Source organism: Corella eumyota, chromosome 4, assembly GCF_963082875.1.
Source record: "Corella eumyota chromosome 4, kaCorEumy4.1, whole genome shotgun sequence".
In the NCBI taxonomy this organism is placed as follows: domain Eukaryota; kingdom Metazoa; phylum Chordata; class Ascidiacea; order Phlebobranchia; family Corellidae; genus Corella; species Corella eumyota.
Window position 1 is genome coordinate 1,516,138 of NC_137493.1, and position 27,938 is coordinate 1,544,075.

At 29.8% G+C, this 27,938-nt stretch overlaps 1 protein-coding gene across 1 annotated transcript; it reads left to right on the plus strand.

Moving 5' to 3' along the window:
- Window positions 1-2,303: 2,303 nt before the first annotated feature.
- Window positions 2,304-27,890, plus strand: LOC145751513 (laminin subunit gamma-1-like). Its single transcript, XM_082567685.1, has 29 exons — window positions 2,304-2,872; window positions 10,523-10,677; window positions 11,378-11,524; window positions 13,135-13,265; window positions 14,087-14,253; window positions 17,497-17,682; window positions 17,828-17,945; window positions 18,031-18,135; window positions 18,281-18,417; window positions 18,802-18,918; window positions 18,996-19,192; window positions 19,461-19,611; window positions 19,837-20,058; window positions 20,310-20,504; window positions 20,764-20,997; window positions 21,187-21,273; window positions 21,447-21,653; window positions 22,025-22,162; window positions 22,314-22,511; window positions 23,005-23,207; window positions 23,482-23,585; window positions 23,813-23,953; window positions 24,221-24,425; window positions 24,810-24,911; window positions 25,022-25,136; window positions 25,457-25,656; window positions 25,766-25,924; window positions 26,056-26,155; window positions 26,268-27,890. The coding sequence occupies exons 1-29, from the start codon at window positions 2,467-2,469 to the stop codon at window positions 26,522-26,524; spliced, it is 4,884 nt and encodes a 1,627-aa protein (XP_082423811.1). The 5' UTR covers window positions 2,304-2,466; the 3' UTR covers window positions 26,525-27,890.
- The last annotated feature ends 48 nt before the right edge of the window (window positions 27,891-27,938 follow it).

Sequence of the window (27,938 nt, forward strand, 5' to 3'; positions counted from 1 at the left end):
AAAAAACGCCACCAAAAATGTTTAATTGCAAAAAAACTATCGAATTTTCAAAATGATTGTCGCTAATTGAAAAGTGGAATTATTTTGATGTTTTCAAATATATACATCCGTCAGTTGGCGCTATGCAGCTGTATATCTGAAAAGTGTATTTCCTTAAAATACAACTTTTAATTACTTCTATAATTAATAAATAAATTTTAAGGATAGTTTAACTTGTTAAAAAAACTTTTTACACAAAACGACGTCATAGACTTGTAATTGTGTCGTAGTTTTCGCAGAACAATCACAAAGAACTTGCAGACCGCAAATATGTTGCGGTTTCTTAAATGATGGGAAAAAATAAAACAATTTTTTTTCTTAAAACTTACAAAAAAAGGTAAATCGGAAAAAAAATAACTTAAAAAAGCCTTTTAATATGCTAGTCAGATTTTAATAGAATATTTAATTATATTGGATATAATTCTAAGTTTAATAAAGTAACTACTAAGGTGAATCACCAGTTACATTTCTTGTTAGATAAATACTGATTTATATATATTATTAACTGATTTTTTGTAATTTATTTACATAAAAACAAATACGTTTCTTTTAAACACTACATGCCTACTTATATATATATATGTAATTTTTAAATAGGTTTATTCTACATTAATTTAAAAGCAGTTATTTTTTATTTCAGTTTACATGAATGTATAAAAACCACTTTATTCTATATTAATTTATAAAACACTTCAGTTTCTGCCCGTCGCAAATTAAATAAATTTCTTTAAATATTTAAACTAAACCCAACTTGACATCAAACGTAAACGCTTAAAACCTAAAACACTTTGTTACATCGCTCAAGTAATTACCGCCCTTTCAAGCCCAAAATTAAACGTAATTGTCATCTCAAATATTTGTGACGTCATAAGCGAAATTTTTAGAAAATTTTGTCATTTTAATAAATTAAAAAAACATTTAAAAAAATGTTAAGTAAAGTTTTGTAACAGTTTATAGTATCCCGCTATTTGTGACGTCATAGAATTAATTGTTGCGTCGAAAATATGGGATTTTCACATCGGCTGGGGATCGAATCTTCGCGTCTTTAAAGCTGCGAGTTTTTGCACCAAATTGCAACATTTGGCTTTGAATAAATATCAAACAACGTTTGAACCGGTGTGGAAATATCCAGCTTCGAATTAACACGCAGGGGTCTGTATTTGTGAAAACAGTTAGACTTTATTTTGGACAGAAGGGCTATTCACTAAGACAATGGACAACAATGCCTGCTTGTTGTATTGTCCTGCGACAATGCCATAAACGAGTTTTCGATTTTAGACAATAGATGCTTTTTACTTCGGTCTGCAAGACTTTGCGCTTATTTAGAATTTAAATTAAAGTTTTATTTACAATTTGATTTAATTATAGTTGACAGTTAGAAAGGTAACAGTCTTCAAAATTGACGAATTTAAATGGATATTATAAATATCACGTTCAGTCGTAATTTAATAAGTTTAAAAGTTAATAAACACTTAATTATAATAATGTTTATGTCTGTATGTTAGTTATAATAATATATCTAAATCTAGAAGTTAATATTTATGAGTTTAAAGCGCTAAGAAATGGTTTGTTTTATGCAATAATATTATAATTTTAAAATAACTTTAAGGTGTTTTCACTTGAAAATAAGTTCACTTTTAAGTTTTCTTTTCTTGTTTTGGGTATAACTAAATTAGTGTTTAGAAAATATAAAAAAACTGCGATTTTTTTGTCGGCATACAACTTGAAATTTTGCCGTTGTAATAACTCAAAATTTCGGCGACTTTGTCGGTGTATTTAGCAGGGAAATATGTCTGCTTCGTTTCCCCTGTTTTTGTTTCGTCGTTTTCTCTCTTGTTGGTTTCCTTGCTCTTAACCGAACGTAAACTAAGTCGTATTCTCTGCGCTTTAATAATTCGTGGTTTGCCGCCTGACTTATGTAGTTCGTGATCTTCGCGGTGGTTAAAAGTTGTCAAAAACGCAGCCAATTTTTGGTTTTCACAGCGTTTTTGCCGCCTTTAGGCCTAAATTAGCCTTAGTTAAAGAAACTAGTGGCTCAGGTGCACTTAGGGGTGAAAGAGAGATCGTGGAAGAAGGGTGTGACGCGTTGAAGAGAAAAAGAAAAAGGCGCTGAAGCGAATCGAGCGAAAATTAAACCGGGTCGTAGACACTCCCAGCCTGCTAGAGCTTGGAACGTTTTCGTATAACAGGAATGTTACTAGGTGTACTACGGGACAAAACATATAAGAGTTCACCTATTATATTAAATAAGCTTAAATCTATGTTAATTTTATATTGTAGGAACAGCTAAGGTGCCCGTGCCTCATAGAATTTGACCTAATTTTTAAGATAAAAGCGTTTTTTGGGACTGTAGGATACGGGCCAAGCAAGTCTTTATTTGTACGAGTTTCCAGGTTTAAGCTTTGCTGGATTGAGCTTAAATTAGTGATGAAATTAAGCAGAACGACAGCAGCAAGCTGTCATAAGTTACGCAATGGCGTTCTTCTAGTTTTAGCCGCTTTAATTTCAACGACAAATGCTAGAATGGACGAATGCGCGTTGCCGGACGGTAGCGCCGAACGGTGCCTTCCCCCATTCGAGAACGCGGCGTTTGGTCGAACTGTCATCGCAGACAACACTTGTGGGACCCCGCCCGGAAGTTATTGCCTCCAAACCGGGGTAACAGGGGTGACAAAATCGTGTCATACCTGCGATGCAAACGTTGAGCGACTTAGCCACAGCGCGGCCTATTTAACGGATTTAAACGACGAAGGAAAACTAAGTTGGTGGCAATCTCAGACGATGTTGCATGAGGTCCAATATCCAAACATGGTCAATCTTACTTTAAACTTACGTAAGTACATTTACTTAAACTTAAAATACGTAATTTTTTGTATTTATTTTCCACCAAAAATAAGTGTTTAATAACGTTAAAAACGTTAGCAATAGTTGACTTAAAATGTTCAAAAAACTAAGCTATGCAAATAGAAGTAAGTCTAACTAGTAATTTACAAATATTTTAAGCTTTTTACATGTGTTTTTATAAAGGCATTTACCACCATTTGCAAAGTATATTAAACCTTTATATTTTGCATACATATATAATTATATTAGGATATGATTTGCAACCTTTTGATTTAAATTGTCGAAATTTTTAAACTTTATAACGTAAGAACCTCTACGTTAATGTTTAAACACTTAAGGTTAGGTCAATATTGGGAAGAATGCGTCAGATTTGTTCAACTATTTACCCCGGTTTTTAAATCTCTAAATTTAGATTTTTTATTGGTTAAGGGTTTAAAGTTAAAAAATTTTTGTAGCATTTTAACGGAAATTACGTAAGTGATGACGTAACAGCATGTGACGTTGTACTCTGTGTGTGGTCACGTGATGTGTATTGTAAATTGTTTATGGCGTCACAAATATGACGTCACACTGAAAAGTGGTCTTTGTAGTATTGGTTTATCCTACTACGACCTCATTACGTCACAAAGGACTCGATTGTCTGTTTCGTTCTAAAACTCTTAACAGTGCCATGTTGTCGACCCAAATCTTCCTCAAAAAATTCATCCGCCAAATTTTGCCAAAATAAGTTAAATTGTGTATCACTCCGCTGTTAAAAATGCGACTAAGTTCTTTAGTTTTATTTGTATTTGTTTAACCAAGTTAAGAATAATCAAAGTTGTAACCGAAATGTGGTTTAAAACCTTTTAAATTTTAACCTGATTGCTCGTAGAATAAGAATTTTGTAACTTGTAGAAAAGGGTTTGTAATGGTTTAATATTCACCCAAGTTATATATTATAACACATATTAGTTAAAGTCGGATTTAAAAGAGTTTTAAACTAGCAAAGTTGTAGCGAATTTGTAAAAGAAAATGTGTTTACTTTAAAAGTTTAAAAGTTAATGATGTCTGTATCGTTGAAATTCGTTTCAATATTTCCGCTTTTCGTCTCCACCACGTTCGAATACTTCCTTATTCGCTATTCTGACGTCATAAACGAGTTGGTAGTTTCGCGAAATCGAGTTGCAAAAGTTCTTTGGAAGGTGAATTTTTCGGGGAATAAATATAAAGCGATTTTTATCGAATTTAATAAGAAACATAACTTTAAAGTGAATTTTACGCAAAATCCATTGAAATTGTAACTTGTACAACCTCAGACTTCGTCGCGGTGATTAAAATTTATCTTATTTGTAAACTTTAACATCAGATTTATCGAAAAATCAAAATACAAAAAACAAGCACAAATTTGGTTCGAATTTCCAACTTTAACACGTCACTTAGATTCCAGATCTGCGTTGTTTTCATTTTAACCTCTTTATTCGATCACAATTGATCTTCGACGTCAAACGTCGCGATTAATTAATATGATAACTATGACGTCACAAACAACTTATTGTTCCAACATCCCGCAGACCGCGTTTAACACCTTTTCGTGCGACAGAAATTAAATTTGACGTTTGAGCGTCTTTTTTTGTATAATTGACGGTTTTATTTTTGATATTTCCTGAAGATGTGGTGTTTAAAACCTTGATATTAACATGTGATTAGTTTGAAGACTTGCTTCTGTAGATCAGGAAACCTGAAAATTATCGACAAAAAGTCGAAGTTTGTCGTTTTTTTTGAATTTTGAATAAATTACTTATTATTTAAACTTGCAAAATTAAATTGTAATGCCATTAAATAAATGTAAGATATTTAAATTAAAATTCGCAAAATTTAAGGCGTCTATTTGACTCTAAAAAAACTTTTTTTTTACTCAACCTTTTTTATGAATAAAAGTTTAAAAATTAAGTTTATAAAATTTTAAATCCCGAATCTATAAAAAACATCGTCTTAAGGTAATTAAAAATGTCTAAAAATCTAATCATTATCATAATAATCTATCATCCAAGTTAAAGGAAACCATTTTCGGTTTTTCTTTTCCGTATTTTTTAGATCTAAATATTCTGGTTTAGTCTGTTGTTAACCTTACGCATGAGTTTACCATTTCAGTAGTTTTTTTAATATTTTTTATTAGTTATTGAAACATCAATGAATTTTATTTAAATAAGTTAATTTTTATGTTTTTTTTACTAAAAATAACAAAAAATTTTTCTTTAAAGAACTCTGTCTAAAATTAGGGTTAAATTTTATTTAAAGATTTTTGTTTTATTTGAAGCCCAAAAAATTCGTTTGTCGGAATTAAATCACGTGTTTAATGCATGACTGCACTTTGTAGGTCATATTTCAAAGGCAAATTTTAACAGATAATTAATCTAATTGGTTAACAAGAAAATGAACTTAATTTTTGTTTACATAATTTTTTTTCCTTTTTTGAAATTAATACGATTGAAATTTTCTGTAATTTTTCATGATTGTGTGAAGACCTAAAAGTTGTTTATTTTCACGTCGTGGTGTTAAAGTGACCTGGTGGCCTAATTAATTTATGACTCTGGCGATGGTGTTAAAGTTGTGGTAGGGTCAACATCAAACAAAATTTGAATTAAGATCGTTGTTAATTGACTGCTAAAAACTTAAGAATCAGGTTAATTTTAAAACAAATTTAAAAATAATTTTGACAATGTTAATTAAAAAAAAATAATTGCGTTAAATGGTCTTTATATTTAGTTTAATTTTAGTGTTTTTTTTGCAGTTTGCAGTGGAATTTAGAGTTCTAAATTTACAAATTTTTGACATTCCGTATAATGTATATTTCCCAAGATATTTTAACTTATTTATAACAAAATCAAATTTAATATCAGTTATGTATTTTGCCTTTGGGCTTAAACGGTTGGTTTGTGGTTTCAATGGAATTTAAGTTAAATAAAAATGTGGTTTCCAAATATTTATTTTCTTTTGTTTTATATTTTAAAAAAGATTACAAGTTTAGAAGTTGTATTATGAAATATGGTTAAAATTTTTTTTACTTTGATTTTTTTTTGTTTTTTGGAATTACTTTTAAAGCTTCTCAGTTTGTTTATTTAAATCAATTAATAATTTTTTATTTTGATATATGGTAAACTAATTTAAATTTTAATATTAATTGATTTTTAATTTGGATAAAAACATTTTTTTTTAATTTTTAATCGCATTTTTTTCTGCTTAAAAACAAGGTGTTAAAATAAAATAAATCAAGCTGTCAATTAAATTTCTTTTCTTCTAAAATCTTGACCCTGCATCCGCGTCTTGCTTGTTTCTATTATGACGTCACAACCCCATCATTACGTCACAATAGACAGACAATAAAACAGATTGCGCGACTGCCCTGATTTTAATCGTTTTATTAACATTTTGTTTTTTTATTTTACTTTTAAGTTTTCAACAAAAGATTTTTATTGCTCTGTTTTTCTCTTTGATGTTTTTCAAGTTAATTACAAAGATTAATTGAATTCTATATATTCGGTGCATGCTCTAATTGACTTGAATTTCTATTTCAACTGTTTATTTAAAATGGCTTTGAATTTGGTTTTGTCGTTCAACTATTCGTATAAGTTAGTGATATAAAAAAGATTTAAAAAAATGGATTTTAAATCAACCTTTATAAAATTTTGGCCTTGCCTTTTAAAATAACAAATTTTAAGATAAATCTGACACCGAATTCCTATAGAAACAAAACACCATAATTTGCAACACCTGACTGCACATCAGGTCACGTGATATTGTTATTATTGACGTCACTCGATTTGGAATTTATATTTTAAAGTTGTTGTTTATTGAAAATCCAGTTTTACTTGTTATTTCACAAATATGATTATTACGTCATATTACGTTTAATTTTTGAGAACTGTTTTCGTTGGTTTTTGTGTTTCTATTTCTCTTTAAGTATTACCGTTTTCATATTTGGTCATAAAAACACACTTAAAAAATTGTTTCTTATTACCTAATTGTCTAGTTTTATCTTAATTTTAGACGTTAAAATTTTGGGTTTGTCAAATATTTCGTTTCTTATTACATAGAATAAGTAGACGTCTAGTATTTTATTGGTTTAACCATTTAACTTAAATCATTTGAAATCTTTACATTGACACGTCATATAAAACTTGTTAGTTGGGTAAACAGGCGTTGTTGCTTTAATTTAAAAATTCTGCTCAAAAAAACAAGTGAGATAATGAAGTTGTTTTGCATATTTGCAATTTATTTTAATTACAAAATTCTAAAGATGTTAATTTGTGTTTTTTTGGTTAGTTTAACTCAATATTTCATTTGCACTTGAATAATTTGATTAATTACACAAATGTTCTCATTATAATTATATATATTGTAACATAGTCTTTTAAATTTAACATAAATTAATAATTTTTCCTAAAACTTTAAAATTAACGTAAATTTCTTTGGCAAGATTGTGAGTTTTGTTAATTTTTTTTTAGATATTGTTTTGGCATTTTAGTTGTTGTGGTTTTGTGTATTGGGAAGTTGAGAACAGGTTTAAATGCTGCACTTATATTGGTTGCAGCTGTTTGTAGATTTTATTGCTTTCGACAAGGTTTTGCTTTTGTCCAAATTCTGGCGTACAGGGTTTTAAGTTTTATTTACTTTTTTGTTTTAATTAATTGGGTTCCTTTAACTTAAATCTTGATAAATTGTTGATTTAACTCAAACCCAGACCCAGATTAAGTTACAATTTATCTTCGCGATTTCAATTCTTTGTTCGTTCGAACCTACATCTACCTTCTATTACGTCATAATGTAAATGTTAAATGTCTTACTAAATAAGCGTATTACTATATAAGATTGTGACGTCACTGTACGTAACAGAGCGGTTAAAACGTCAATCATATCACAGAACGGCTACTGATAAGTTGATATTTAATAACTTGCAAAAAAATTTTAAATTTAAATTTATTTATAAACATAGTTTTAAAAGTTTAATTTTTGGTTGGTAACAGGGTAAAATTTTGAGTATGTTACCCATATACCCTTCTCTTAGACGTTTAACGTGTTAATTAGTAATGTATGATGTCAAGGAACTAAAATGTCAAAACCTTACCTTTTAAACAACTGGGAATAAGTTAAATGTGACTTTGGATTTGTAGGATTTAAATATACTGTGAACATATATATCCTTAATGCTTTAAAGCAGGTTTATTTGCCAACTAGATTATTTAAAGTTGACATTTTTTCAACAACCAATAGATATGTTTTGTATTGGAGTAGTTGTAAGTAGTTTATTCATGGTTAACCAATTCGTTTTTTTTTGTTGTTTTAACACTTTTGGGTTCCACCTTAGCAAGGAATTCGATGTTGTAATGTTGATCATAAATAATATAAATTAGCTCTTGAATTTCTAATTATAGGATACTGTCTAGACATACGATGGTCAAATACAATTATTTTTATACAAAGTTAATATTTGCACTCAATCCGAATACAGAGTTTGAGAGATTTTAATTAACATGAATTCGTGATTAACTTAATTCAAGGTCCTGTGTTTAATTAGGATCTGGTCAGGCTAATTTCAAGCGACAAGACCTTGAATTAAATACTTGCTTGGTTTCCTTGCAAATTGGTCGTGAATTTTAGTAATTTTTTCTTACTATGTCCGGCATAATAATGAATATGATTTAGAGTAATTCACCCCTTCGTGAAAGTGATAAAATTTCGGTATTTTGGGAGGTTTTTAATCAAAATTTTACGGCCTTATAAATGTAGTAATAATGTTAACAATTTGGGTTATAACTTCACATTTTCTTATCTTTGTAATTGTATAAAATTTGCATTATAATTATTGCAATATTTAGTGCTAGAATAGCATTTAAATTTTTATTTTATAAATTTAAGAAGAAGTTAAAAATTGACTTAATTTTAATAAATGTTGCAAAACAAATGTAAAGCATTAAATCTTGTAATAAAGAACGTTTTATTGGTTTGTAAAGTAGCTAAGCAAACAAATATAAACTTTAAAAAGGTTTAATGACATCTCAAGTATATATATCACCCTTATATCGTGTTAAATAAAATCAAATTTTAAGTTTTTTTACTTTTTTAAATAAGTCTAAAATCTTGTTTTAAAAAATTGGAAATTTTACTTTTAAAATCATTTTTTGGTAATTAAAGTGTTCAAGGTGTACATGGGGCTCTTTAGAGCATGTTGTTTATTAATGACATGGTTCACTCAATTCCTGATATTTCTACGCTTCTATTGGCAATCATAACAAACTGAATCCAAGCAAATTCTTGAGCATATATCATATGTTAAGTGACTTTTAAATAAAAGGTTTATTACCAAAGGTTTAACAAACATGTAAAGTAAACGAAATTGACAAAAGAAAATCTTGTTTTACAATTTAACAACGCGCTGATGTTTTAATTACGACATCGGGATATTTTTGTTCGTTCCACGGGGTCTTGGCGTCGAAATTTCCGCTGATTTGACGTGAACCCCGTTGTGATTTCTAGACTGTTAACTTCCTGTCTGCGCGTCTACTTGCCGTAAGTTAAAGAGAAAAAAGAGAAAATTCGTTTTTTTAACTTCTTTACAAGGAAAGGTACGCCGTAGCTTTGTATAAGGCGAGAACACCTATCTTTACAAAAACACTAATTTCAAAACCTCTTTTATGTATTCTAAAAGTTTACTGTTCTGCATGACGTACATTAACTTAGTTGCAAAACCTTGAAAAAATTGATAATAATTTAAATTCTTTCACCTGTTTTTTTAGTGGTTTCAAATTGTGGGGCTTTCATCTTTTAGGATTTGGCAGATATATAATTATGAAATAAAGTAAATAAATATTATTTATTTTACCTTTTTATTACACCACAGGGCACGCTTTTATAATATTTTGATCCCTTAAAATTGGTCTGCAATTTTCATGGTTATATTGCTATTTTTAAAGTGTTTATAAATGTTTGTTTATTAATTGTTATAACAAAATCCAATTGTCTATTAATATTGTGTCAAAAACAATGGTTTAATAATAAAATGGTTTTTATAATGGGCATTGTTTTAATAATGGCTAACAATGGGTATTGTAAAAATGTTTATAATTGCCTCAATTTGGTAAAACTGCGATTTTTTTTAACTTTCTTGATTTTTCTTCGTTTTTTTTGGATTTAATTTTTCTTGTCTAACGACCACCTAGCTGTGCAGTGTTGAAATTTGATTTCCGCTTTTAAATAACTGGCTTTAGAGAGGAGTTTGGAATAGAAGTGACACTTTAGTTATATTATGGCTGTGAAAGCGTGTGTTCAGTTAAACAAATTCAAAATATGAGGCTCTCGTTTTAAAGTGTTCCAAGGTTAAAGTTCAGTTTTTCACAAATTTTTTTTAAATTAAACAATTCTGCATAATTTAAGTGTAAAAAATACGATATTTTAAAAATATTAAAGTATTTTTGTTCCATTATTTAAAAGATATAATTAATTTTGCATTAATTAATATAAATTTTTAATTTAGCATTTTTTCTTCCCTTTTTAAGAGTTCTTTTTAGTATAATTTTAAAAATAAAGATAACCGCTAAAACATAGACAATAAATGTTAATTACAATCGAACCCAAATTAACCAAAACTTATCATTTTTTACAGATAAGGCGTTCGACATCACCTACGTTCGACTTAAGTTCCATACTTCAAGACCTGAAAGTTTTGCGATTTATAAAAAGAAATGTGAGAGTTGTGACTGGCAACCTTTCCAATATTATTCAGGATCTTGTTTCTCAACTTATGGCATCGATAACGGGGTAAGAAGATTAAGTGAAACATAGTTAACCTGACTTTAAAAAGTTAGTTAATTTATTTTTGTGGCAACAATAGTAATGAAATTTATAAAGTAAAAAACTTATATTTTTAAACATCCAATAGATTTAAAATGCAAACTTGTTAGTTTTCGTTTTTTTTCATGACTTTTCTATTTCAATTTTTACACTAGTTTCATTGCCTTATTTATTTGTTATTATAACATATAACCCAAGCTTATTAATAATATCTCCCATGAGACTTACATTGACCTAAAAACTCATTTATTTATCTAATTGGTGGCACATTATTTGTGTTATCTATTTCCAAAACATTTCGCTTTGAAGTTTTAAACGATAGCGATTTAGTTTAACTATAAGCCAAGTAGAATAGGGAAATGTTGGTAGGATGGCAAGCTTTAAACCTTTAATCTTGGATTAAAATTCTTCGGTGGTAATTTGTTAAACTATTCCAAGAATTCAACTTTAAATCTTTTAACTAAGAAGTCATTATTGAAGGAAATATAAACAAGGATTTATAATAAGTTTTGTGACATTGTATGTAATGTAAAACAATTACTCATATAAAGTAACTTGTTACCTTATTTTAAGGGGCTCTTTTTCCCTTTTTTTTAGATTTGTGCTTAAGAAATAAGTTTTGTTTTTGGCCCTTTTTTAATTCTTAACATTTTTATTTTATGATCAGGGTATAGTCACTGTTGAAGATGAACAGAAGGCGTTATGCACTGATGATTACAGCGACATCTCACCACTGACGGGCGGTAACGTGGCCTTCAGTACTCTGGAGAGTCGACCGAGTGCTTACAACTTTGATAAAAGTCCAGTTTTGCAGGTAAAACTTGTGTGTTTTGGGAGAATATTTGTTGGATTTTTAAAGTAAAGCTGCTAAATTTAAGTAAATTTAAATTTGCAAAAAAAGGTAGTTGCTATAAATAAGTAAAAAATTAGAGTTTTTTTTAATTTTTTTTCATCTTTTTGAACCAAATAGTTGGGGAAATCTATGGGTAAATATTAGGACGTTTTAATATATTGTTTGTTTAACAATAAACCTTTAACCACTGAGATATAAATATTGGTCAAATTATTAAAAAATTAAAAAAATTATTTTAAAATATTTAATAAAATTAAAAAATAAAAATTTTCTGCAAAATTGATTTATTTGCAAAAACATTTTTTTGTCCACTCTGTAACTCGCCACTGCAGCTGCCCTTCGCGCTAGCCATTGTTGGCGACTGTGACGTCATAGTTAAGTTTAACGATCGCGTTTATTTATATCGAATATAGGTCAACCGGTAGGTGGATATTCTTTTAATTGCTCCCCAACTTCCGGGCTTGTTTTAAACGATTTTTCTTTAATTTTTACGAATTAATTTTTCGGATTAATAAATTTTTATTTTATTTTTTCGCTCGTCTGGTTTTTATTAATAGAAATAGGAAATGGATTAAAAGGTCAACACGCCTTAGTGATGTCATAATTACTCTCTTTAATGTCATAAACACAACACCTTTGCGTGTGTGGTGCTCAGAAATCCATGAATGAAAAAAAAATATTTACTTTTAATCTTAACATTTAATAAATTGTTGAAACGATAGCACTTTTTAAACTTAATTAAACAATTTTTTGTTAATTAATTCAGAGCATTTTTTTAAATTAACCCTCGAACAAAATTTGAGAGTATTTTGAATACTTTCTCTCGTGGTCACGTGATCTCTTAAAATAGGAAACCTAATTTTGTCACGTGATTTCGCGCACCTTGATCAAGAAAAATTTGTCGATTTTTGGGCAAAAAATTTCGTTTTTTCGTATTGCAATTTGTGTTATTTATGAACTAATAATATAAATCTTTTATAAGTCATTACATGTTTTCTTGTATATATTGGGAAAAAATTGAGTTATATTTGATTTGATTTTTAACGATTTTAAAAGTGAAATGTCATAATAATTTCGATTTAAATTTTGTAACAATTTTCAAGGTTAAAAAGTTAAATATTATGTAATTTTAACTTCGTAATATCTCGTACAAGTTAAATCAATTTAAACTTGATCTCTGAACTTAAGGAATTTTTGTTCGTTTTTGTTTAAAATCCGACTTCCGGATGCTTGCTTATTGTTTATATTCAAGTCTTTGTCGTCTGTTTAACTCATAACACGGAGCCTAAATGAACGAATTTTCGAACTAGGTTGACCGCCTCGGGGTACGAGGCTTAAACTTGAACTAAATTGTGATAAGAAAAATTGTAATTTTGTTTCTGTATTTTGACACAATTTATATTGCATTATTTTAGATTTTTTTAACTCAAAACTAATATTTTCTATGACTTTTACACTTATTTATATCTAATTTTTAACTTGTAAAAGCACAATGTTTGTATAAAAATTAGTATTTTGCATTTTTGTTCTTTAAATATCGTTTTATTTTAACGAAATATTTTTGTTACCAGGATTGGGTTAAAGCAGTTGCAATTCGAATTTCGTTAAACAGAATAAACACATTCGGTGATGAAGTATTTCGGGATCCTAAAGTACTAAAGTCTTATTATTATGCCATCTCTGATCTTTCTGTAGGAGCTAGGTAAGATATAAATTAATTTCAAAATATATTTTTTATTTTTTCAAGGCTAATTATTTTTCTATTATTGCATTTAGAAAATAAGTTTTAGTCGCCTTTTTTTACCCTTTTTCGTCTTTTTGAAACTGCCTTTTTTATTATTTTATAAACATTAAATTTAATAAAGCATACAAAAAAAGCATAGCCTAACTAGGCTAGGTTAAATTATCATGAACATTAAAATTAATAATATTTTGATCAATATTACGCTGGTGATCAAGCAGATATTATTTATTCTCAAGTTACAACATCCCATTCGTATTTATTTTCAAGACAAAAATTAGACTGTCTGGTTCTTAAGTTTTTAGTTTATGAGTCAATTTCTAAAGAAATTAAATCTTTAAATCGGCCTTAGAGAATACTTAAGTTAATATCTCAATTTATTTAAAGTTAATTTTGTATCAAATTTAGAAGATTTAAACTCAAGTTATTTTAAGTTTATTCTCAACAAGATAATTTGTTTTTTGGTTTAATTTTAATTTCAAAATTGCCACCTACAAACAACGTTTTAGTTGAATACACTTTTTTCAAGTACCCACGACCAGAAATGACGTAACGTCTCGATTTACCCAATTTTTCCGTCAACTAATGTTGACCCATATTAAAACTTACTCATTCGACCGCAACGTGGCTAATTGTGACGTATGCGATCACCTGTGTTACTATGTCACAATCTTTATTAATTCATAAATTGGTCGTAAAAAATTAGAGTTTTTACCAAAAAATCAACCTAAATCTACCTACATTTACATTTTTTAAATAAAATATGTAATTGTCATTCACAGATGCGCCTGTAACGGACACGCGGCGGAGTGTTACGTCACACATAAAGATGCATTGGTTTGTAATTGTCAACATAACACCGCGGGACCAGACTGTGAGAGGTGTGCTGACATGTTTAATGACAGGCCATGGTCACGCGCCACTAGAGATGACCCGGCAGTATGCCAAGGTAAGTCACAACTTCTACTCGAACCAATAATTGTTATTTTTTATATTAAGTTATCCTTGATGTGGAAAGGTCCACTTCACGACTTTAACTCAAGGTAACCTTGGTTACCCTGACCCAGCTTTAAGTTAACTTTGGCAGTTTGGGATATTATAGATTATAATTGCCCGATAATTAAGCTGCTGATTAAATCTTGGCTTAGCAGGAGTTTATACTGTCTATATATAACACCTTTTTCAAGGGCGCTAATTAAAAATACTAGGATCAGTTTTGGGTTGGGGTGGGGGTGTTTTTTTAGGGACATTTTTTAAGCTAATTTAGGGCTAAAAAGTTAAGACAACAGAAAAATACATAAAAATTTTGATTTATCTTAAAAGTAAAACAATGTTATAAAAGCCCAATAAAACTTGTAATTTTTACCCCTAAACGTCATAACATGGTAACTTACAAACCTTGTTAAAATAAGTGGTCAATGTACCTTTATATATCAAGCGTGAATGCATTTCATACACAAACAATTTTACAAGTTTTCAGTCTGCGCTTGCACTCAAGAAATGTGTTGTAAAAATAATATTTTATCATTGGTTTAGAATATTTATATATTAAGAAACCTATAGACACCAAAACCAGTTAAAATATAGTTTAAATTTAATGTAAAATGGTGTTTTTAATTACCTAAATCTAAGTCTATTCTTGCGACCGCTTTTTTGCGACATTTTTAATTTAAAATTGTCTTATGTTACGTCACAATACTCTTATTGCAACCATAAACATCATATAATCTAAATTTGTCGTCTGCGTTATCTCAGTGTGGTTAAAAAGTTGACCCGAATCACGTGACCACTTTCAAGTTAGAGTGGAATGCAATCTTATCGAACAAGTGATACTTAGTTAGAAATAGATCGTTTTGTAATTTAACCTCGTTTAATTAAACTTTGTCTGACAGCGAGATGGCGCATCGGAGCAGTTTGTTTATATTTTGGACAACTTAAAAAAACTGGTTACATATTAAAAACATAGATTTTATTGACTTATGCTTGTTAAAAAAAGCTAAATACATATTTTAATTATTATATACACTAAAAATTATATTAAAATTAAAAATTCAGATAAAAAATAACCTTATTTTTATTTTTAAATGTAGAAAAAATATTCTAAATTTAACGTTAATAATTATCCTAAATTTACAACTAATATTTAAAGTTGTTATTGGCAAACTTCGCCCTTATTTTAACCACGCCGCCCGCAATGTGGACACGCAGTAATTAACTCGACTTAGTGGTGATAATAATTACATTAAACTAATAATTTGACAAATCAAAACATGTTTAATGACACCTTAGTTCGCCTGCAATTAACTTCAATTAATTTTATTAAAATGGAAAATTTAAAAATTCAATTTTTCAAATTCTGATCTCAAGTTAAAATTTGTTAAATTTCCTTTTTTACTTAAACTTCAGGAAATCAAAATTATTGTCGCTAGGGAAGATTATGACATAACAAAGTCGTTATTATTACATCATAATTCAAATCGTTTTCTGGTCTTTGATCGTTTAAAAAACAGTTTTCCTTCAAAACCTCAACAAAAATATCATTAAATTAAATCGACAACGATTCAAACTTAACCAATTTAAAAATTAAACCTAAACAACATGAACCGGGGTGAATATAAGATATTGTTTTGAATTTGACGCTAATACGGTTAATAGGTTTATATTTAAAATGGCGAAGATTTTAAGAGTTTTCCCAGCGGGTTTTTGTATTTCCTTTTTCCATTATAATTAGGTGGTAGATTAGGACGTTTACGTTTCATCATTTGGTAAACATTAAGACTAAATGTAGGGTTCAAAATGATTACCAAAAGCCACAGAAATATAAAGTTTTTAAGTTAAATTTAAACCAGTTTTTCCTATTTTTGAATTAACAGAAAAAAAACAATTTTGAGTTATTTAAAAAAGTTAGAAAGAGATTTTTACAAATTGTTATTTAAACAGCATAATATAAGGTACAAAAGCAGTTTAAATTACATTTTTTTGCAGTAGTTTTAGTAAAAAAAATGTTTAAAACAACCAAATAATAAACTGAGTTTTGGACATAATTTAAGATGTTAGGAGTTCGATTATGTTTAATCTCACTGTGGGTTATTCCCCTAATTACCCCGATTAATTGTTATTTGATGTGGAATGGTGAAAAATGGGCGAGTAAGTGTTTCTAATTAATTACAAAAATTATTAATTATTAATTAAAAATACTTTTTTAACGAATTGGTCATAAAATTAAGAAACAATCGCCACCCGGGTCGCCGACAGGTGTTGTCGGTTTATGACGTCACACAGGTGTTATATTGTTAAAGGATTTCTGGATAGGAAACGTAATTCTTTGTAGTAGTCGGTTAATCTATGATCTTGTTATTATATCCTATTATTGGGGTTAATATAAAGATATTATCAGGTTTAAACCACGTTATTTCCTGCCACTTTTAAGGGTCTAAAATATGAACTAATTTGTAACTTTTATATTACTTAAAAAATGGATTTAAAGTAAAGTTTTTTATTGATATTAATTTGTGCTAAACAACCTTCTAACCAAGCTTTACAATTCACAAAATTTCAAACATAAAAATGATTAAAATAAATTGTTGAAATCATTTTGTTTGAAGTAAGGACCCGCCCTTTAAATTATCCCTCAACCGCTCTTCCTACGTTGTAGACGCTATTATATCTATTACGTCATAATGTTACTTTTAACATTCGTTTTATGATGTCACTTTGACAGGATCGTAACATTACCAAGAGTAACGTAACAATAAAATAAATTAGATTTTCATAAAAAAATTATGGAAATGTTACGTCATAATCGATTATAGGTGACGTAATAATTGAATTCGATTAGCTGTAGCCCTAAATTTCCGAAACATTTTTATTAAAATATTTAAAAGGAGTAAAAACTTGACTTTCTTCAATAAATTAAATCGTTCGTTTAAGCAATAAAAAAACTCGATAAATATTTCCATTAAACAGCTGGGAGTTTAAATTAAACAATTCTGAAAATCTACTTTTGCAAAGTCTGATATTTATAAATTAAACTTGGATAAAACAATTATTTTTTATGTTTATAGTAAACAATAATATAATTGGAATAATATGTAACTTAAATAATAAGTTTTTTTTAAATATAAACTAAAAAAATAGCCTTTTTACTGTTCAATTATTATTTCAAAAGTATAAAAATCTCGATTTTTTACAGAATGTGATTGTAATGGAATGTCAAACAAATGTTATTTTGACCCTGAGTTGTACCGACAAACTGGTCATGGAGGACACTGCACTGAATGCAGGGACAACACTGATGGACCTCACTGTGAAATGTGTAAACCTTACCACTACAGAGATGAACATAATCGATGCATGTCTTGTGAATGTAGTGGAATTGGTAAGTTCAAAAATTGTGTATTTTTTGTCATTTTAAAAGTTGAGTCACTGCCTATTAATAATTCAAGTATATTTGCCTGTCTTAATGATTTTAAATTTTGTGACAATTATTAAAATACTTATTTAAAATTATTATGACCTCATAGGAGCAAACAATCAGCAGTGTGATGAGCGGGGTCAGTGTAGATGTAAACCTGGGGTAGGTGGGGCAAGATGTGATCAATGTTTACCCGGGTATTACGGACTTTCCAGTGCAGGATGCTCGTAAGTTAAAATTTAAAACTTCCATAAAGATTAAACGAATATAAATTTTTAGTTTTTTTTTAACAAAATTAATTTCATTTTCTAGATTATGTCAGTGCTCACCAGAGGGCAGTATTGAGGGAAGTGTTTGTGATCCACAGAGTGGGGCTTGTGTCTGCAAAATAAATGTGGAAGGAATGAACTGTGAACAGTGAGTTCTTAAACTGTTTATCTTTATTTTTTGTAATTTAAAACATTAAAAGTTCATCAATTTTCTGTTAACTTTTGGTTAACTTTAAGTATTGCAATTCTTAATTCACTTTAAAATGTATAAAATAAAACATTCTTTATAAAAGATGCAAGCTTGGAACGATGAACCTCCAAGAAAGTAACCCATACGGGTGCACGACATGTTTCTGTTATGGTCACTCCTCGGTTTGTCATGTTTCTCAAGATTACACCATGGCTTATATTATCAGCGAGTTTAATACTGGTTAGTTGGTTGGTTGATGGTGTTTATTGGTCATTAAATGGCGTGGTCATAGTTAGTTGAATTTGTTCCTCAAAATTGGTTGAAAATTTTTTGTATTTGTTTTTTAAAAAATATTTCAGGGTATTTTATGCTCTACTAATTCTGTTGGTTTCATAGTTTTTAAAAATTTTGTGTTCTACAATTTGTTTGTTGTATCAACAATGGTTTTACTGTTTGTTGCACATGACCTATTATGACATTACAGTTACCCTTGAATGGTTGTAGTCTCACACCACACCCCTTCTGTATTTTAGTAAATTATCAGTAAACAAAAACAACACAAATTTGATATAAATTGCTTAAAAACTAAAATTTTTATTTTTAAATTAAAATTTTTGATTTTAGGCTCTGATGGTTGGACAGGTCGAAATTACTATGATGCACCAGCACAAGTTACCTTTAATGGTGGTGACATAAGTATGACACCTGATGGTTACTACATGTCATACTTTGTGGCACCTGGTAAGTGTCTTTAATTAGTTACAACTTTTGTTAAATAATATTCTGTACAACACACAAAAACATTGTTTTAATTTTAGACAAATTTTTGGGTGAGCAACATTTGAGCTACAACCAGTTTCTTCAGTTTGAGTTATGGGTAGGTGATTCCCCTAACTCAAGATTTGATGTGGGGTCAGGTAACGAACCAAACCCTTCTGCCCCTGTACATCCAAGCTCTGAGGATTTGATCCTGGAAGGAGAAGGATTTAGAGTTGCTCTTAGCATCACTGATCAGGTAGGAAAAAAAATTTTGTTTTAATTTTTTTTGCACCTTTTTTTTTAGTCAAATTTACTCAAATATGTTTTGTTTTTTTTGGTATTATTGTAAAAGTTTTTAAAGGATTTTTTTAAAGAAATACAAGTATTAAGATGTCATTTTTTTACTATAAATAATTTAACCTGTAGTAAATACTTAAGTAAATTAAAAACAACTTTTTTTTAAAGCTGAATTTACTTTAATTTTTTAGTAAAAAATAATTTCCAATTTTGTTTTTTACTTTCAGGACAATCCACTTCCAACCACAGAACGTCAGTTGTACCGATTCCGCCTCCATGGATTCTCCGGATTCCGACCTGAAATCTCTCCCCAAAACTTTCAGAAGATGCTCAACACTCTCAAGAAGATCAACATCCGATCAACTTATGGAGAAGGATGTAAGATAAAGTTTTTTTTTAATTTTATTAAAAAGATTTTTGTAGGTATTTCAAGTTTAAGTTAAAGCTTTTAGTTAGTTTTGTAATTGTAAGAAACTGTAGTGTAAATGTATAGGCTACATAAAGTAAAATAACTGTAAAAAATTGATGAAAATTTAATATTAAATATAAATAAGTTTTTTGATAATTTCTGTTTATAAATAGCAACAAAATCTTGATTTTTAGTGATTGGATATTTGGACAATGTCCAACTCGCCACTGCAGAGAGGGAAGGAAATGGACCTCCAGCAGATTGGGTTGAAAGTTGTGACGTGCTTGGTTACAATGGAACATTCGCTAACTTGTGTGCACATGGGTACACCAGGGATCCACCTAATGGTGGAGAATACGCAATCTGTGTAAAGTGTAATTGTAACGGACATTCCGATACTTGTGATTCTGAAACAGGTGAGGTTTTAAAGCCAATATTTTTAATGTTATTCTACTTTAACTGTAGGAGTAACTCACCGGTTATTTTACTTAATTTTAAGGTTTTAATTTTATTGAGTTAATCTAAATTTATTTTTTTACTTTAAATGCTTTTGAACTAGTAGTTTTTACATAGTTTGGATATACACCTATTTTTAATTTGTTTAAAATTTTCATTTTTCATTTTTGTTAAAATTTTTTTAATTGTAATCTTACTTACTTTCTACTAGGTGTTTGCGATTGTGACCACAACACAATGGGTGACCACTGTGAGCTTTGCGATGATGGGTTTTATTTCTCTGGTGACCCACTTAGAAAGGGAACTCCCCAGGAATGTCAACCTTGCCCCTGTCCTGAGAACTCAGCATGTGCAGTCATGCATGACGGAGAGGTTGTATGTACAAGTTGTCCACCAGGGCATGCTGGTAAGTTAGATATTTTTTATTTACCTAAAATGTGTAATTGAAACAATTGATTAAAAAAATAATATTATATTTTTCAATTTGTTAAATTTTCTTGATGTTGAGTTTATTGTTGTAAAGTTTTTTTATTTAGTTAAATATTGCTCTAACCTTTTTGAAAATGATTTTAATTATTTTAGATGCAAATTATCTAAATTTGTGAAAAGTAAATGATTTAAATTATTTTACTTATTTCTTTTCACCTTGACAATTTTTTTCAAAGGTAAACAATGTGAATTATGTTTGGATGGTTGGTTTGGTGATCCAAGAGGTTTGGGTCAATGTCAGAAATGTTTGTGTAACGGAAATATTGATGAAAACGCGATCATGAATTGTAATGGAACGACCGGAGAATGTTTGAAATGTATTCACAACACAACTGGGTTTTACTGCAACCAGTGTTTGCCTGGATATTTTGGCAAACCTGTCACTAACGTACCTGAAGAAAGATGCATGTGTAAGTACAAGGGGTTGTGGGTTTGATTCTTACTGTAAGAAGTTTTAGTAATTTTTTTTTATGCAACTATACACACAAATATAATCAAGTTTATAAACAGGTTTCTACTAAAATTTGAAGTTTAATATTTAAAATTTAATATTAAAAAGTAGGCTTGTTTTAACTAATCACTTTTCTTTATGTTTCCAGTATGTAACTGCAACCATCTAGGAAGTGTACACACTACTACCTGTAATGAGGTTACTGGGCAATGTACTTGTTTGCCTAATGTTGAAGGTAAGTTTAAAGTTGCATAAAGTTTAAATGGTTTTTAATGATTCAGTTTAAAAATTCTACTACAAACAAATACATTACAAGAATTTTCTGTGAGAGTTGTCACAATAAAGTTTTTTTTTTTAATTTTGTGTTAGTTTTCATAAATAGTTTATTCCCAATTTTCCCACCACTAGGTCGAGCTTGTGATCAATGTAGATCAGGATATTGGAACATCCACAGTGGGTCAGGTTGTGAGGCATGTAACTGCAACCAGGTTGGATCAACGACGGGTGAATGTGATGTTGATACTGGGATTTGTGCTTGTTTACCTGGGGTTGGGGGGCAGAGATGTGATCAATGTTTACCCAACTTTTATGGACTTTCCGGAACTGGATGCAAAGGTAAAAAAACTGAAATAAAAAGCTTGTTTTATTATTTTATAATCGCTGTATAAGAGATATTTTTAGTGTTTACAAATTGATTTTTACTTTTTGATTATAGATATGTTTATATATTGTTGTTACATTTATTTAAATTTAACAAAAGTATTAGTTTTGATACAGTTAAATCTACAATATCATTCTCAAATTATAGTTTTATAAGTAACAAATATTAAATATACAATAATGCCAAGTCCTCTTAATTCTTTCATTATAAAAGCAGTTTCTAAATGTTCTATAAATCTTTTTTCTTTAGCTTTTAAATTTGTTCTAAAATTAAATACACCTACTACCAAATATCTATTTTTTTTATCTAATTTTCCTTCTTCCAGCTTGTAATTGTAACCCTGATGGTAGTGCCCACCTACAATGTGGTGATGATGGAAGATGTGTTTGTAAGGAGGGAGTGCTTGGAGTGAAATGTGATCAGTGTCAAGAAAATTATTATGATATCGCATCTGGTTGTATTGGTAAGTCAATGTCAACTAAATTTCAAAATTTTGCAAGCTTAAATGATAATAACCCATGTAAATTTATATGTATGAACTTAAAATATGTTAATTCTCCTGTAGCCTGTAAAATTTAGTTTTTCAAATATTTGATTTATCAATTCTCCTCCAGAATGTCCAGCATGTTATGGATTGGTACAAGATGCTGTAAATGATCACCGAGGTGAGCTAGGGACTTTAGAAAACATGATCGATCAAATAGGAACCCAGCCTGGAAGTGATTTACAAGGAAATGACGAATTTGAGAAAGGATTAAAAGCTTTGAACGATACTTTGAGACAACTACAAGAGATTGCAAAGAATGAAGCAGGTATATATCAATATTTAGTGTGCATTTGTTAATTATTTAATTTGTTAATTTGGTTTAATCAAAGTTAATTTGGTTACAATTTGGTTTAATTAAAATGGTTTAATTTGGTTTAATTTACTTGGTTTCAATTTTAATTTGGTTTAATTAAAGTGGTTTAATTTGGTAACAAATTGGTTTAATTAAAGTGGTTTAATTTGGTAACAATTTGGTTTAAATAAAGTGGTTTAATGTTGTTTTAATTTGGTTTAAATAAAGTGGTCTAATGTTGTTTTAATTTGCTTTAATTACAATGGTTTAATCTGGTTTTATTTAACTTGGTTTAATTTATTTTTTATTTCAATTTGGTTTATTTAAGGTGACTTAATTTGATGTAATTGAACGACTTTACTTTTAATTTTTTAACGTTTTATCATCACCTTTTATTTGTACCAAATAAACAAATATTTTCTTTAATTCTTTGACTTAATATTAACTTTTCTACAAATCTCAACAGAACGAAGTGAAATATTATCCGACCAAATTGAGCAGGTTGGCGATCAACTTGCTGATCTTAACTTGAAGATGGCGGAGGTTGATCTTCAACTTCAGAGTTGTGAAGCAAGGATGCAGGAAGCGAGTGATGTCAACATGGAGTCGGGAAAGGAGAGAGATCAGATCCAGAGCGCATTGGATGTAGCAAAAATGAAGCTGAAACAGGTGAATTTTTGCTCTGAAGATTTTATAAAATTAACTAGCAAAGAAATGCATAATTTTGTTATTGTTTTTCAAAGAGAAGTTGATTTGTGACACATTTTTTATACAATAAAGCAGTTATATATTCTATTATTCTATTATTCTATTTAATTGATGTAAAATTAGTTAGAATGTAAATCTTTTTTTTGGCATTTTACAATGAAATATTATTTTTGAAATTCAATAAAATATTCAACATTTTTATTTGAAATATTTTTTAATTGAATTTATCTTGCAGGCTATGGACGATTTGGCAGCTTCTAAAATGATAGCGGAAGATAGTTTGAGCAAAGAAGATAACATGAGTAGGATTGCTCAAGAGGCTGAAGCTCTTGCTAACAAGTAAGTTCATTAGAATTTGTATTTAAACAATAACAGAAATGACTTTTTCTTTGCATTTATGATATATTCATTTCTATATTTTAAAACTAAATAAAAAAAATAAAATTACCATATTGAGTTTTGCGTATAAATTATGTTTAGAATATTTGTAATTCGTTAAAATCTATTTAAATTTCTTAACAAATGCTTCTTTTTGCACCGAATAAAACCTTCTCTGTCACTCTCAGACACCAGCTAGCGGCGGATCAAATCACTGACACGGCACAAAATGCTTTGGATACCTCAAGGTTGGCTCAATCTTCAATTCAAGATGCGATCGATGTTTTGGAGAATTTGTTGACAACCCTGGATAATATGATTGAAAATGAGTAAGTGCTGATATTAATTAGAAATTAGTTTTTACTACATTTGTAGAAATGTTAAGTGTTTTAGCTTTTTTGTTAGGAATTTTAAACTTTTTGTTGGGAACTCTTAAACTACATAATTACTTGTTTGAAGAATATTAGTTTTTGTTTCGTTAGCTAATAAATATTAAATTCTGGTTAAAAAACAGTAACAAACAAATTTGCCTCTAACTATGTATGTGTATGTACTTAGAATTTTTTATTTTTCATACTTTTAAACTATTTTAACAGAAATAAGATCCCTGCTGCCCAAAAACTTCGAAACGATCTTCTCGAACAATCAGCTATTGTTAAAAACAAAGCAGAAACAGCCAAGAATGAATCCACGGATTTGTTCACGGATGCAGGGAAGTTGGTTGTTCCGGATGTTGACACGGATAAGATGGATCGGACTGCTCAGATGTTGCAAGATGAAGCCGAGAAACTTATGCCACAGGTTGGTTAAAAAAATTTGAAATATATTTAATATAGCTTAAATATTAACCGGCAGCGTGGTGTAGTGATCACACTTGACCTTACTACATGAGGTCTTTGGTTCGATCTCCACTGCTGTAATGCTATAGTGCTAATAATTAAATAGGGTGCTATAAACGATATAAACTCCTGCTGAGCCAGCACTTAATCAGCAGCAAAATTATCAGGCAATTATAATCTATAATATCCCAAACTGCCACAGGCAACTTGAGACTCGGTCAGGGTAACTGATGTTACTCTATGTTAAGGTCGCGCAATCGACTTTCCCACATCGAGGAAAAATAAATGTAAAAAAAAACTAATCATTAGCTTAACGTAACAATAAACTTTTATTATGATGTCATAGATTGAAGCATTAGAGACAGAGTTTGACAACAACATCGTAGAATTGGAAGCTGATATGCAGAAAGCAGCAAGTCTTCTTAATTTGTCGAAAGCCTCCCAAGATGTAAGTGTGACGTCATAATTACTTAAATTTTTAAAAATTTTAAAATGTTAAGTGAAATATGTTTTTTTTTTAATTAATCAAAATATTAACCTACTATAATTTAACTTTAGAATGCTGATCAACTTCTTGCACAAACCCACGGAGCTTACTCAGAAAGTATGGAAGCAATTCGGCTCGGGAATGAAACTTACCAGAAAGTTATCGCAACCAAAAAATCACTTGAAAGTACGTTTAGTTGCTCATATTTTGACTAAGAGGATATTTCATTAAATCTTAATTATTTACTAACATTTAACATTTTTATTCTGAATTACTTTTTAAAGTTAAATTACCAATAAGTAAAACAACTTTAATAAAAATTTTAATTAAAAATATTGTAATAAAAAATGAGCTTAGTGGGATTCGAACACAACTCTTCTGCTTAAACTTATAAACCCTTTTGATACAATAATCTCAATTAACGATATTTATTTAAATATTTATATAAAAAGTGTTGTCATTGGGATTCGAACCTTCAACCTAACACTAACCCCTCTTACCTCCAGGTTTCGATGAAGAGATCAATATGAACAGAGAGAACGCGGAAAACGCGTTGGCAGGAGCTGACGACATTCGAAACACGATTGATCTTGCAAACACTAAAACAAACATGGCAAGAGAAGCGCTCGGAACCGCTCGTGAAACTGCAAAACTTGCCAGTGATAAAGCTCAACAAGCTCTTAATATTGCTGGAAATATTCAATCGGTAATTCATTGTTTTGTTAAAAATGTAAATTGGTGAAAAATAAAATTTACAATGGAGACTGCTTTGACTGAGATTCGAACCCCTAACTAACCGATCAATATTTTTACAGAGTGCTCAGCAGATTAAAACCGATGCTGGAAACTCTTACGACCGAGCAGCTGAGATCGGTGGAGACGTCGACAAAATAAACGGAGATTTGGATGGAATTGAGTCGGATCTTCAAGCCGCAGAAGCCAAAGCTGAATCAAACAGACTTGCCGTCGGCAATGTGAGTATGACGTCACAAACAATTAAAATTAAATTCAGTTATATATTCCTTGTGTTAACTTTTATTTTGATACGTCATAATGTATGACTGTGTGATGTAATCATCTAATAACCTTTTTAATTGTGACGTAGGCTACCATCGACGCGTCAAGAGCGAAAACGAAAGCCGATGAAGCGAAACAAAGAGTGGATTCGGTTCTGGAGCAGCTCCAAGATTTACTCGATCGACTGAGTAAGTTAAAATTTAAACAAATCTGTTTTTTTTTGTTAAAAATCTTTAATTAAAACTTCTCTTTAGTAAAAGACGTTAAATAATTTAACTTTAATTGTTATTTGTTGCACAGATTCAATGGTTGATGTTGATGATAGTGAAATAGCAGCAATGGAGGCAGAATACGCGAGGTTAAAAGCTCAAGTTGATGCTTCCAACATTCAGCAAACCATTACTTCGCTGGGGAATGATGTTTCAACGAATGCTGAGACTTTAAAGAGGTATGATGAAGAGATTACAAAATTAACTGAAGCGGTTGATAATCTGCAGGAAATATATGAAGCAATCCCGGCCGAGTGTTCTACAAATAAGCCAGTTGAACAACCTTAAAGTTGGGGGAAAATGATAAAAAAAACTTGATTATTTTTGACCGCGAGATGACAGTACAGAGGTCATTTTTATCCTATTTAAATCGAGACTTGATTTTAACCACTTTGCATGATGACGTAACAATTTCATCTCACGTCACCTCATTCTATTGTTAAACCCATTTATGACGTCACGTGACGTAAGATAGCGCGGGAAAAAGGTGGTTTCTCTCTCTCGTGCGTTTTTCTTTTTTTTAGTCGAATTTTTTTATCTTGTATTCTATCGCATTGCAGCATATTACTCTTGTTATTAATTTTTCTTTTTTTTCACTTACACAAAAGTCGCCAATTCTAACAAAACTCACACAGGGCTGCCAAGAATATTTAAATCGAGACCACAAGAATTACTCACATGTGGGTGCTTTTTTGCCGCCGTATATTGCGCCCACTAGCTACCTCATTAAACTATCCGGCCTTATGACGTAACAATGCGCCTATGGTGACGTAACAAAGCAGGATTATCACGCTTGATCGCACAGCTGTCATACAATCGGGTATTGTGTAGCTCACTCACGCTTTTCTGTAACTTATTTTGTAAATATTCATCCGCTTCGCGAGTGCTTTGGCTATGACGTCATCGCCATTATGATGACGTCACCGCAGTGGTGTCATTGGCTTCGTTATGACGTCACACACCCATTTTTACATTCTGTTATTCGACTATTGCGTTTTTATTATTTTTAGTTTTTTTGTTTGTCGCTGGCAAAGTTTTTGCCTTAAATGCCTTCTATACAGCATACGAGCTTCGGCAACTTAATTGTAGATGCCTTTCTCGCTACTCACTCTTCTTATAGTGTTCTTTTTGTGACGTCATAATCTATTAGCTAGTATTGCGCGCGTGTGTGTCAAATTTTTAATCAAATCTCATATTTTTTTGACAATCGTTAGCTTTTCTTAAACTAACATTTTCTTAAACCCTTTAACAAATTTGATGTTATTTGGGGCATGTTTTTGGATGCTTTAAAATGACTTTGATTTGTTAAAGGGTTGTAGTAGTTGCTTATTTGTAGAATGCTAACCAAATATGAAGCAGAAATTTTATTTTCATTTTTTCTTGTTTTTTTTTCTTGCACTATTATATTTTACGCATGATCGCGCAAGCACGTGCCTTGAAAACCACCCAACCGTGTCGCTTTTTATTGTTGCAAAATATTTTTTATCCTCAATTTTTTTAACCAAGAAAAAAACTTTTATCAGCTCTAGTCTTTGATTTTATTCTCACCTACGTCATTTGTCACGTGATATTTCTTCTGTGACGTCACTTTTTAAAGATTTTACTGATGTGCTGTAAACGTCATATCTTACGAAAAATATAATCCACGAAACGAAATAAAATTTGGAGTTTTTATTTTTTTTTTAAATACAAAAAATTTAAA